The sequence below is a fragment of the Rhinichthys klamathensis genome, unplaced genomic scaffold (genome assembly GCF_029890125.1).
Source record: "Rhinichthys klamathensis goyatoka isolate OS25496 unplaced genomic scaffold, OSU_Roscu_1.1 h1tg000391l_1, whole genome shotgun sequence".
In the NCBI taxonomy this organism is placed as follows: domain Eukaryota; kingdom Metazoa; phylum Chordata; class Actinopteri; order Cypriniformes; family Leuciscidae; genus Rhinichthys; species Rhinichthys klamathensis.
In genome coordinates, this window is record NW_026606894.1 from 3,656,453 (window position 1) to 3,670,316 (window position 13,864).

Below are 13,864 nucleotides of genomic sequence, written 5' to 3' on the forward strand. Positions count from 1 at the left end.
TCCTTGTCTTCTGCATCCTGCACAACGCCTGACAGTAGTACAAATGTTTTTAGTGAACGATGAGTTTTAAAATCCTTCATAACTGATTGTTATTTGCTGTAGTTTCACAGTGTAGTAATGTAAAATTGGGTGCATTAAAACAACACATTTTTGATAAGGGATTAGATTGGTGATCCAAACATTATGTAATGATGTCATAATCAAAACACAATCACCAACACCTGATCTCATTTTTGTAGGCTTTGTTTCAGCCACAACAAACGTGTCTTAAAAACACATACCAGCCAAAGAAAAAACTAATGTTAAAGTCAAGGGTCAAGAGCCCAACTAAACCAAACACTGATCTCCTTAATTGTAACGTCAAATTAAACAAAACAACATCTAAAACTCTGTTAATTCTCAATAGGAATTTCTGTAGACATATGAATAAATAAATAAAGTCAATCTGGTTAGTAATAAGTGAAGCTGGTAATGCTGTTTTTTTTAGTTGTTTAATCCTCTGCTGAGATCTTCAGAGATGTAATGTCTCTGTGGCTGGAAGTCAGTTGTAGTTTGTGTTTCTCTTTTTTTCCGTTCTTGTTGTTCCTCTGTCCTTCAGTGGTTCTGCTTGTTGACATCAGGTGTTCATCACTAATGCTCAATCATCAGTTAATTAATCACTGAATAATATCATTAACTTCAACACTGCTTCAGTATTACTCCAACACTCAGTAGTGTGGACACACACGTGTTTATTTGAAACTGAAGACTTTGCAGTGGGGTTAAATGTGTCAAATAAAATAAAAAACAGAGTGAAGTGTAATTTAACGGTAATCAACTGTAAATTAATTTACGGCATCAAACTGTAAAAAATAACAGCAATTTTACTGGCAACCACAGCTGCCAGTATATTACCGTAAAATCAAGGAAAAACAGTAATATACTGTAAAACGTAACAGTTACTAAACGAAAGAAGTTAATTTCACTGAAATATTAGTGAAAGTTCATAGAAAAAAGTTATGCAAAGTCAATAACTGAAAAGGAGAGTAAATATTAAATTGATGTGTTTTAGCACAAGATGATATAGGAGAGATCTGTTAGTTTAATCCATTCGTTTTGTGGGTCACCGTTGTGCTGGAGAGTAGATCCTGTGCCTCAGTCAAAGATGAGCAGAGAAATACTGATGTTATGCTACCTGTTGCTTTATTTAAAGGCAGTAACTGTGTAGTTGCTAATGCAGTGATCTCCTTGCTAAGTATTTTAGCACATACATGTGTGCTATTGTTCGCTAAATACGAACCGCAAAGATTTGAGTTAAAGTCATGTTTTTAATTAATTCACTATTACACATTAGGTGTTTGCAGTTTTATATTAAGAGATATTCCTTTTCATTGGACTCAAATTAAGTAAGTTCACAGTACTATCTATCAGTATAAATACTATTTTTTAAACTCAAACTTTTTGAAGCAATCGGTTTCCCAATTTATATGAGTTACCTTCCATGGTATTTTTACGGTAACATATACTGTAAAAAAGGAGAGCTGTAAATTAACGGTAGAGAGCTGTAAATTAACAGTACATTACTGGCAACCAGTAGATTACCATTATTTTACAGTGCAATTTTTTACTGATACTGGGCTAATACTGCACTGTCACTTACGTGTTACACATGATGAGTGCTTCATTGTTTTCAATGTTCTGTTGTGAGTGAATTAACAGAGTAAGTACAAGTTCACAGCTCATTAAATGCATTTCAGGAAACAAACCAAGATCAGGACATTTATGCAAATGTGTCTTCAACAAAAGGCCATCAGTCAAATACATATGCAAATAAGGAGGAGACCTGCACCGTTGGCCCTAAATGCACATTCGAAAAGAATCTCTCCAACGAAGACATCTATGCAAACTGTTGAAGTGAGAAGTGGAATATTTTAAACACCCTTTCATGGATCACCACTGAACAATTCTATTTTCTGCATGCCAGTAATGATCATTTTAATAAGCATCAGCATATTTACCTTCCCATTATGTTCAGAACTATATCGTTGCTACTTCCTTTCTCCTTTTAAAGAATGAAAACCCTCCAATAACTATAATTCAACTCTCAATACTTAACTGTTTCTATTTTAATTTGTGTGATACATTCACTTTGCTCAATTGACCGTTCGCAAAAGCCACGCCCCCTAGTTATTGTTGCTACGCCCGTCAAACAAATGGTCAAACACGACCAGCGCCACAGATTGCCATGACGGGAAGAGGTGCGTCAGTGACCTTTTTTGGAGCAATACCTCCGCGATATCCTCCAGATCGAGGCAAAAGGGGTTACAGTATGCAGTGGAGGGATATATTCAAAATATAAAAATACGCAATGAAGGAGACACGACTACTATCGAGCCTAATAATGCTCTCAAGCTCTCAAACCGGTCTCAAGCGAAATCTGAGAAACCCCATGACCTGTAACGTTACTGCTACCTCAAATGCATTATGCAACCATCACAGCCTTGAAGAAGATTTTATAAGCTGTTTCAGTGGCTAATTGTTTGGAGTTAGAAATATATAACTCGCGCTGCATATTTAGTAATTTTGCCTCAGATACAGGATTATTCATTCGCTTTAACAAGCAGGTTGTTCATTACCACGGCAACCGCTTGCGTGTCATGCTGAATGCGATTTTCGTGTTTAAAAAGTAACTATACATAATAGACGGAAAGATGCAGATAACCATACATTATTTCTATTCGTTACGATATTGATATGAACTGATGTTGTCAAGTAAGCTTCATGCTCCTCTAACGTACTAAACTGTACATAACTTAGTCTACAGGTGCTGCCTGCACTGCTAGTGACTGCTGATAATTTCCCCCCGAAAATATCATGTTAACAACAACACTTTAGAAAACGTACTTCCTTTGTGGATCCTCTTGATCTGCTTTCTCCATGTGTCTTTGACTAATCTCAGTGTCTCAGTCTCACGCACGCTGCACGCGAGTTAACCATGTTCGACACATTTAACTTGGAGTGGGGCCGTCCACACTGTTTTATCCATTGTAGGCACCGCTCACGTTGTGTTTTCGGCTTTTGAAACGGAAAGAACAACTCCTCCAGACAATCTCTCGGGGTATCTACTAGTGTACGATTTACAAACGCCGTGGCCGCACCACTTCACCATCTTGCTTGGAGTCAATGTTTGACGGACCTGCTCACATAGTAACGGTTGCTATGATGTGTGATAGGACAATAGCCGTTTTGGGGGAGGGGCCTGCGAACGGTAAATTAAAGAATTTAAAGTCTCCATGCAATAAATTTTTTTTAAATGGAATATAGCATTATTTATTATAAATGATTTACCTGTGCACCATTATTATTATTTTTTATATATATTATATTTTCATTATTAACATCATTATTTAAAAAAAATGTATGTGCCCTCATAATCTTTAATAAAAATGTCTTGCCAAATCTCTTCTCTGATGAGTGTTAATTGCAACGAAGGTAAATTACTGTCGCTCACACAAGTCAAGTCAAGTCACCTTAATTTATAAAGCACTTTTAACTGTATGGATTGTTTCAAAGCAGCTTAAAGGGTTAGTTCACCCAAAAATGAAAAATTCGGTCAGTAATTACTCACCCTCATGTTGTTCCAACCCCGTAAAACTTTTGTTCATCTTCAGAACACAAATTAAGATATTTTTGATTAAATCTGAGAGCTGGATCACTCCTCCATAGGCTTCTTAAGGGATCGAAACTGGCCGGCCCAGAAAAGTTAAAGACATCGTTAAAATAGTCCAAGTGACTACAGTGGCTCAATCTTAAGTTTATCAAGCAGCGAGAATACTTTTTGTGCGCAAAAAACAAACAAAAATAACGACTTTATTTAACTATTCATTTCCTTCTCTGTGGGCCTCGAGATTTCACGTAGTGATATTGCGCAAAGCTTCTGTGTTGCACGTTACACCTAGGCTCACTATTGGCCGACGCTGGTCATGTGTGTAATGCGTGTAACGTGCAACATAGAAGCTTTGCTCAATATCACTACGTGAAATCTCGAGGCCCACAGAGAAGGAAATGAATAGTTAAATAAAGTCGTTATTTTTGTTTGTTTTTTGCGCACAAAAAGTATTCTCGCTGCTTGATAAACTTAAGATTGAGCCACTGTAGTCACTCGGACTATTTTAACCGCACAAAAAGTGCCTGGTGTCTCGAGAACGCACTCCCTGAAATAGGTTCGAAGGTGCAAACGATTATCTGTTATCTCTGCGCAAACCTTAAAACGCAAACCCGCGAAAACGCAGACGGCGCGCACATGCGCATCACGTGTTCAGTCCATATGCGCATTTGAATATATATGTGCGCGGGCTTGTAGTCCTTCTTCACAAATATTTTAAAATATTAACAAACTCACACACAAACTGTCACTCACATGAGATCAACCAATAGCAAAACACAACCATCCAATCATGGACAAAATCAAGTCCCGCTCTACATTTTTTTTCTTGTTTGAGAAGCCGTTTCACTCAGATATATGTTAGAAAAAGACTACCGCAATTTCCATTTCATGCCAAATGGGTAATTTTTTCATTCTTTCATACACCAAGTAGTAAGGATCATTTAGACCTTATGTGATTATTTGCACTTATTTACACAAGCAAAGTACAAATGCCCCAAGAACATCCTGGATTTAAGAGCCATTCTGGCAGATATGCAGAACAAATGGCGGTGAATGATAGGCCATAAACAATATATGCAAGTATCCGAAACAAAGAACCAAATGGTTGGCCAATGCATAGAATAAAACAATAAAGTGGTGGTGTCACCACACCTCAGTACTCTAGGGGGCGATAGAGAGCTCAATCTCTGTAGAAGTCCTTCTGATGGACATGGAAGGAGTGTGTTTTACTCGGTTTTACTGTCTATGGTTTCTATGGTTTCAGTAAGGTCAGTGACACAGGATAACACCTCCGTCCCCTGGGTAAGAAAACCTCTCTGGATGAGAAGACGACAGGCAGGGCTGAGGTAAAGAATATAGAAGGATAATGTAAACAAAATCACAAGAACCTCAAACAGAGGTTAAAAGAATTGTCTGTACGTTAGTCTGGGTTTTATATGCTGTCGTTTCTGTGAAGTGTTTGTATTTGTGGGGGGGGGAAATCTGGGATAGCCTTTTTTGAACTGTTTTTGCTGTAGTATTGTAATAGGATGAGTTTATTTCTTCATGTTGTGCTTTTTAAAAACCTCTGAAGAAAACAAACACCCAACAATTACAGCATTAAACAGACAACACGCATATTGTAGGACTTTAAGGTCATATTATATAGGTATAGAAATAAATAGAAATAATCGTTTTTGTATTGATATAATATTCATTTATTATTAATTTAAATAATATGGTCACTTCCGGGCAAGAACGCTAATGCAGTCTAGACATTAAATTTCAGAGGAAGGACAGTGAATACTGTAGTTCAGCACCAGGAGGCACTACAAGTAAAAGAATCATCTCTCTAAACTCCACAACCAGTTGAAAAAAAGTTACAATTTTGCATGACTAATAGGTATCGACAGACTAAATGTTAAATTATCTTAAAATGTCAGCCTGTTAGCCTGGCTAACGTCAGACCACGTCTCATTGACATTGTGTGTTAGTGGTGTGTTAGGGTTTGGAATGTACGGATCCCCTAAAGCAGGGGTTTGTATGTGGCCGTGACGTCTTAGGCTGAGACTAGGCCAAGGGTGCCCAATCCTGTTCCTGGAGATCTACCTACCTGAAAAGTTCAGCTCCACCCCTGCTCAAACTCAACTGAACCAGCTAGTTAAGATCTTCAAGAGCACTTGATCAGGGTTAGATCTGAACTCCGTGGGTAGGTAGATCTCCAGGAACAGGATTGGGCACCCTTGCCCTAGTCTCAGCCTCAGACGTCACGGCCGCGGACCGCTTGCTAAACGTCTGATGTACCGTATCATCATCTGATTGGTTAAATTCTACAGGAGGTCCGAGAGATGTGTCACGTTCTTTAACGGTCCGCCTGGAAACAAAGATGCTGTGATGCCAACCCCCCTCATGGAAGAACACCTTCGTGTTTACAACTGTACAGTCTGTGCCTACGGTCACCTTTTCCAGTTTTGAAGTCCAGTTATTGAAGGTTGATTTAAATGGTCCTATGTGCTCTGATTTACAGACCCCCTAAATGCAATAAGGATTTTATTCAACAATTTTCAGATTTTCTCTCTGATCTTTTTGAGAAAGCAGTTTTATTTGAATAATTTTAATATTTTGGACATGTTCCAATCTGGCTTTAGATCATTACATAGCACTGAGTCAGCTCTGTTTAGGGTTACAAATGATATCTTGGTTGCTCTAGATTCAGGCTCTTGTGTTGTGCTGGGGTTGTTAGACCTGAGCGCTGCATTTGATACCATTGACCACAACATTCTTCTTGAACGGCTAGAATATATGGTAGGTCAAAAACCGACTAGAGAGGCATTGTTAGAACATGTAGCAAGATTGCAGGTATTAACGAGGAACAAAGAGAACTGTGATTGGTTGATTTACATGTAAGTCAGGCCAATCAACGCTGCTATAGAGTCCAGAGACCCTCTGGTCAGTCTAAAGGTCTGGCTACACGAGATGACCCCTGCCTTAAGGACTTTTGCATTCCCTCACAAACCTTTTGCATTCTCTTGAAAAAGTGTTGCATTCCCCTGATAAACTTTGAATTTGCTCGTAGAAGTGTTCAAATATAGTTTGAGTCAATGCAATGTTTCTCAGGGGAATGCAAAGGTTCTGTTAGCAAACACAAAAGCATTAAAATATAATCTCATATTTTTACATCACCAAGTCCTTGTAGAGACCCCGTAGGAACGACATGTGGAGGTCTAAATAAAAACACCAGGTTCCTTTAAAATGTTGAAATATATTTGAGTGAAAGCAAAGTTCCTCGAGAGAATGCAAAGGTTTTGCTAATGAACACAAAAATCAATCAATATAGAATTTTTCTCCCATCTCAAATTTTTTTCATCACCATAGGGGCTCCTAATACCGACGAGAAAAGAGCAATAAATATATAACTTTACCTAAACTTCCTCTGTATACCTACAAAACAATGTTACCAGTGAAATGGCACTGATTAATGTTAGAAAATAATTAGTTTCCATGCAAACGTATTGACCATTTCAGTCAGTAGGGGTTGGTGACTGAATTAATGGGTTTAATGGTTTTTAGTGTCTATTTATACTTTTTATTGATTTATTATTAACTAAGTAACATGCTGGCTTTATTGTAACAGTCAGGACTCTGTATAAAAATTATTGCTTAATTTTCAATGTTTTTTTAACCAGCATGTGAAAAAGAAAATAGGGGCCATTTACACGCCACCGTTTTACCTAAAAACACAAGCATCTTGGCCATTATTTACACGACAACAGCATTTTGGGGACCTGACAATGCAAACTTGATTTAAAAAAAAAAAAAAAAAACGATTTCAAAGTGCACGTTTTTTAAAAATATACTGTTATTATGTTACTACAAAAAAAACTACAAAACTACATAACTAAAACATGAATTTGTGAAAACTGTGACATTGTGCGCATGTGTCTTACGTGTTCAGTCTATAGGCACGTAGAAATGCAAAAGAAAAACCTGTTTTTATTACATCATTGCCCCAAAACGCCCTGTTCCTAAGATGTTTTGTTGATGCAGAGTTTGATTCCAATATTCAATCTCATAAGCAAGCGTCAAAGAACGTAGACACACAACAGCATATACTTGTTCGTTCATGTCACGATAATGAACCGTTTACCCACCACAGCTTCCTCATTTCTGAGAGCTCTGTGTGAATGCATGTCTTCATTTGAAAATGAAAATGACTTGGGCAAATATTTTAGGAAGGTGACGATATTCAAAATTAAATTACCTACAATACTTGTTAAACAGAATCAGACCCTCGAGTTGCATTAGGTTCTTCTTATTCAAGATGTAACTCACAAAATAACTTTAATGTGAATTTACATTATGTTTTAGCAGTGCAATTCATTATAATTCACAGACACACATGGATACTGCGACATGGGAAAAAAGAATATAACAGCCTAACCCTATACATTTAAATACCATTTCAGCACATACCACAAATTGAAAAAAAAAAAAAGTTGGATTGTTTCCACTCATGTTTTGGTCAAATACAGACAACCCCCATCAGTTGGTTTACATTTTTTAATTAAATTCTCTATATTTGACCCACACACGGGTTAAAACAACCTAGCATTTTTTAGTGTACATACATAGTTACATTTTTACACACGTATAGAGAATACACAGAGAACTATGCCAATCGCAAAACTTACCAAAGCTCAACATTCTGGGCTGAGTTTCTCGGAAGCATAGTGAGCCAAGTTGATCGTAGAGACCATTGGTGGTAATTGTTCTATTAAGCTTAAGATGCTTTTGAGAAATGTAGCCCAGATATAAAATGCCTGATAAGACATTCATCTCCCACAAGGCCCATGTTCCAGGAACATGTGCTTTCCAAGAAGAGTGATTTCCAAGGAATACTGCCACCCTCGCCATTTACTCACATGCAAACTTGAAAAATAGTAGCTTTCTTTCTCCCATTGAACACAGAAGAACATAATTGTGTATAATAAATCAATATAAATAACTTCTGAAGTCAACAAAAATCCAAAACGTTCAAATTAAGAAATAAAAAGGTAGAGTGAATTAATCCATCAGCTTCACTAATACTGCATCTAAAGGTGTAAATTTTACATTTCACATTAGTAAAATTTTGCATGGGAGAAAAAAGGGGGGGGGATTCGTTGTATTATTGTCAATAATCTATTGTTAATTGTCTATTTTCGATAGTGCAGCAAATTATGAAGCACAGCTCACACAGAAGTTACTTTTGTAAAACCAAGCAGTTTTCTGTCTCTCAATGTGGTAGCTAATTAGTGTGATCAGCTGGAAAGTGTTGCAAAATCTGCAAAGGGGAAATGATCACCCTCACGTGAAACGGCATGATAGCTCTGTATGAGGAACAGATCAAAATGTGACCAAATGTCATGAAATATGAAAAACAAGGTCTGACACTTGATAAAGGAGGGGTGGGGAACGTTGATCCTGGAGGGCCATTGTCCTGCAGAGTTTAGCTCCAACCCTAATTAAACACACCTGAAGCTAATCAAGGTCTTCAGGATTGCTAAAGTTACAGGCAGGTGAGTGTTTTTTTCAGGGTTGGAGCTAAACTCTGCAGGCCAATGGCCCTCCAGGATCAACGTTCCCCACCCCTGTGATAAAGGATCACCCCCACCAAAAAAAAAACTCAATTATATTTAAAAGAATGGCAACCATTGACTTCCACCGTATAAATTGATCCGTTCTTCAAATAGAGTAATCATGTCGCTTTAGAAAACATGATATTCCAGTGGAGTTAATTTCACACAATCTTGGTCTTTTTAGAAATGTGAAAAATGTAGACCCAATTTCACAATAAGGACAAAAAACAGCTGAAACAATCTTAAAAATATTAGTGTTCTGCAGGACAAAGTAATTCTGGGCGATCTAACCCTTAAAGCAGTGTTTTCCCAACCCTGTTCCAGGAGGCACACCTACAGTGCACAATTTTTGGATGCGTCTGTTATCTGAACCATCTATTTCTGGTCTTAAAGTCTGTATAAAAGAGCAGATGAGTTGAATTAGGCATGTTTGATTTGGAAGAGTTTCGAAAATGTGTAGCGTCGGTGTGCCCCTAGGCACAGGGTTGGGAAACACTGAGCTTTTTATAGGTTATCTTTAAGGCAGTGTCAATTGCACAAAAACATAAATGGTGTTCATCACCATCACCCGTGTTGTCTTTCAAGTACAATAACGAAACAATCCCAAGTCATTTCAACCCCAAGTGAAAACTATAACCAAAAAAAAAAAAAAGCCTTCAGAGTATCAGAAATGTCTTGAAAGGTACATGTTTAATGCACATTATTGTCCCCAGAAAATTGCCAACTTATTCTTTAACTTATCTAATTGGTCTAATAATAGTCCGTTTACAATTGACCAAACATATCAGCAGGTCAGCATGGAGCTGTGCATATTCCTCCACAATCTCATGGTCTGCCGAGGGTTGCGTTGGTGCACCAGGAGCAAGTCTTTGTGCACACAGGGGTTCTCTCGATCTTGCTCCCGAATGTCAAATGTCTTGAAACCATCGTGTTTGGTCGGAGTGATTCCAATTGCTTTAAAGCACATCCCGTTGTAGACGTCATCGATAGGGTAGAAGGGTATGTAAAAGGAAACGTGGTAAAGAGATGGGAGAAGGTTTCCAGAAAAGAGGAATCCACCGCCACCAGCATAAGGAGGGTATGGACCTTCGTAGAAAGACTGAGGAACATAATATTTGATTTTAGGGTCCCGTAATGGCGTGGCATCAGAAATTATCTGCCCAGTGTACAACGTCGAGGCCTGTGCGGGATCAAGAGACTTCAGGTGATTCAGGATTGCTTGAGTGTTGGCAAAAACATCATCGTCGCCCTTAAAAATGAAAGGCACCTGAGGACATTGATCCAGCATCCACTTGAAGAACACATGCTCCTTGAGAGTCAGGTTGTAAAAGGTGTCGTGAAAATCCCAAACGAGCAGGTCTTTAAACTGCTGAGCTTCAAATGAAACCATTTTGTCGAGACTGGGATCATCCGCAGATGATCGACCCAGCAGAAAGACAGTTCGTACCTGAAGTCCGTCTGCATACAACCCTTCTCTTCCCCAGGTCTCCCGGACTGCTTGGCGCCTCTCGAAGTGCTTTGGGATGGATTTGATTGCAAAGAGAAGGAAAATTTGATCCGACGCACACTTGTCAGGCTGATCGTGAAGAACCGGTGGGTCTCGACACTCCATACCTTTAAGGAAGTCTCCGTAAAGAGGGGGATACGTATGAATATCCTGAATGTTCGTTTGTAGCAACTCTAAACTCTCAGGATGACAGTGAAACTTTTTATGCGGCTCCCTATGCGTTTCATTGTTGGCGGAGTCAAACTGCCTAAGGAGAGAATGAAGCTTTCGGTTCCAGAAGGCACCGTTTTTGGGAACGTCATTTCTAAACTTCTCAGAAATAGTAAGGGGAGGAAGTTCTTTAGGCGTAACACTTTTTGGGGGTTTTTTTATCGTTTTTGTCAGTACAGCTGTGGGTTTTCTAGAAATGGCAGTTGCAACCAAAGGGATTGTGGCCAAGTCTCTTTGTGTGCGTTCCACATCCGTTAGTGAGGAATAGAATATGACAAAGCAAAGGCAGCTAGCTACTGCTACAATGAAGATTTTAGTATACTTTCTCATTTTACAACAACTCTGTTGAGAGAGAAGCTAACTTTAAGCAAGAAAGGATGTTGGTCTCAACAGGAAATGGTGGGGGTTCACACAACAGAATGTTCTTGCGTTGAAGTGCTGCTCTGTTTCTTTGTTCTTTCTTGGGGGATCAATGTTAGTTGATCAATGTTACTTTTTATAGGCATGACAAACATCTGTTATGCGCATCTTCCTCCGAATTCAGTTTCTTCAATTATATTCCCATTTGATGTCAAGTTCAGCTGTGAGCCTAGCAGACACAAGGAAACAGTAATGCAAGTGAGATCACAGGAACGTGACATAACTGGAAGTCTGAAGCCTCTTGTGACAGCAGTAAATTTGTTTGGTTATGTACTATGAACACACCACTCCAAATACCACTGGGCTCCAAACCTTGCCTAAATACTAACTTTCTGAAAGTTAAAGTGACAGTTCGCCCAAAAATGAAAAATTCTGTCATCATTTACTCACCCTTGTGTTGTTCAAAACCTGGATTTCTTTCTTCTGCAGAACACAAGATACTTCGAAGGGGCCCAATATGACTTCCATTGTATGGACAAAAGAAACCAAGACATTCTTCAAAATATCTTTTGTGTTTCAGATCATTTAAACTCAATTCACATTTATTTGTATAGCGCTTTTCACAATACATAGTTTCAAAGCAGCTTTACAGAAAATCCATGCGTCTACACTACAATTTAGAGTGATCTAAAATCAGAGGTGACAGTCAAAGTAAAGTATTTCAGCAAATCACAGTTAGCAAACAATGTATTAAATTTAAGGCAGAAACAATTAGCTCATTGAAGTTATTAATTACAAGTTGTCAACATGATTGCAATATATAGAAATTTAGCATTGATGCCCGTTGATTCAGAGTCTGCATCATCTGAACTTCTCGCAGGAGTTGGAGAAGTAGGTTGTATGGGTTTGGATCAACATGAGGGCGAGTAAATGACAGAACATTCATTTTTTGGGTGAACAAACTCTTAAAACTTACTGGAACAGGGCTACAGCTTTGTAGATGCAAACATTACAGCTACATTGGCAAACAAAATATTTGTATTTGTATCTAAAAATAAACAAGCTTTTAAATGTATTGGAAATATGGTCTCAGGTGACCAATTAAACAGCACAGGCTCTAGATGAAGTACATTTCACTCCCGTAAGGACACTGTATTGAGCTCAGGGACAGATAATGCAGGCAACCTTAGCGAATGTGTGGTCTTAGAACATGTGGAAACTTATATTTTGTTCTTTCTCGATGGATTATTATCCTTCAGGAGCGGCTGATTAATCTAACATGTGACTTAGCCTATGTTCCAGCCCTTAACCCTGATCTATTTATTCAGTATTTGTAGTATATAGCAAACCTTGCCCTGATTCAATGATAAAAGCATTTAAAATTAGGCTTTATCTCAAAGACATGGCTATATTTTCAGGAATGTGCTTGCTTTTCTAGTATTACCCATTATCAGGAATGTGCTTGCCTTTCCAGTATTGTGGATAAACTACAAACAATCAGCTATGATTTTAACCATATCAGTCTTGAATCATTATTTAATTGAAATGTTAAGCAGGTTTACAAATAATTAATACCTCAAGGTAAAACACTTACTGCTTCACTTAATGCTTTTTTAAACAGGGTAGGAATATATATCTCAGCATTACTAGAAACTCCAGTCTGAACACTTGCTGCATACTAGACTAGGCCACATTTTTGCTCATATCTGCCTAAGTGTACTGGTTTGAGAAAAAGCTCATTCCTGAAAAAGCGGTTCTATACAACTCGTTTAGAATTGTAACCAACTTTGTATTTGGAAGGAAAACTCACACATTAGCTACAATGTGTTAAGCATAGATTTCGGAAAAATACAAGTTCACTAGATGCGTTAGCCTACAAAGAAAGCAATAGATCAAGAAAGTAGTAATTAAAGAAATAAGCTCTTTGGTTTGAAGGAGATCCTATAATAAAAATAATAAATTATTTTTCGTCGCGGTGTTACAGCTGTACATTTTTTAAAAGATTTAAACAGATGAATGTCTCTAGGCAACTATCTATGATGGTAATACTGACGGTGGATAAAAGGTATAGGCTAACAATGGAAGGTATTAAACCGACTGGCAAGGTCAATTTAAATTAAAAGTGACGTTAAACGTTTTTCAAGAAAAGCAAGAAAAAGCATAACAGGACTTACTGTGTGAGCTTCGATGAACGTTCTTTGTCAAAACTGATCGCTTTCACAACAGGAACCGCGTTGTTACCCAAGATGAGTGTGAGTGTGTGTCTCACTGTAAAACGCTACGTCGGCTTCAACCTTTTTCCCCATCAGCACCTGTCTATGATTGGTGCTTATCATTCAACACACCTGGGCTGAACCACGTGACTGTTAACACCTTTTCTTGAGAGTTTAATTATGCAGAGTGCTCTGATATAAAACAGAAGTCTTACAATCAAATCACTGAGATGCTTATGTAATGTGTAAGGAACGGCTCCTACGCCCCGCCATAATAAGAATAGCAATGTACAAGAATATTGCACTATTCAAAAGTCATTATTTTTATTAT

The 13,864-nt window shown here is 38.0% G+C and overlaps 2 protein-coding genes across 2 annotated transcripts in view; both read right to left on the reverse strand.

Moving 5' to 3' along the window:
- Positions 1-13,515, reverse strand: part of glb1l2 (galactosidase beta 1 like 2) — a 49,824-nt gene extending 36,309 nt beyond the window's left edge. The window contains exon 1 of the mRNA XM_056234147.1: positions 13,495-13,515. The gene's annotated coding sequence lies outside the window, so the exon portion shown is untranslated. The remainder of the gene's footprint in view (positions 1-13,494) is intronic.
- b3gnt2l (UDP-GlcNAc:betaGal beta-1,3-N-acetylglucosaminyltransferase 2, like) lies at positions 9,986-11,307 on the reverse strand. Its single transcript, XM_056234151.1, has one exon. The coding sequence runs from the start codon at positions 11,288-11,290 to the stop codon at positions 10,028-10,030; it is 1,263 nt and encodes a 420-aa protein (XP_056090126.1). The 5' UTR covers positions 11,291-11,307; the 3' UTR covers positions 9,986-10,027.
- Positions 13,516-13,864: the final 349 nt, after the last annotated feature.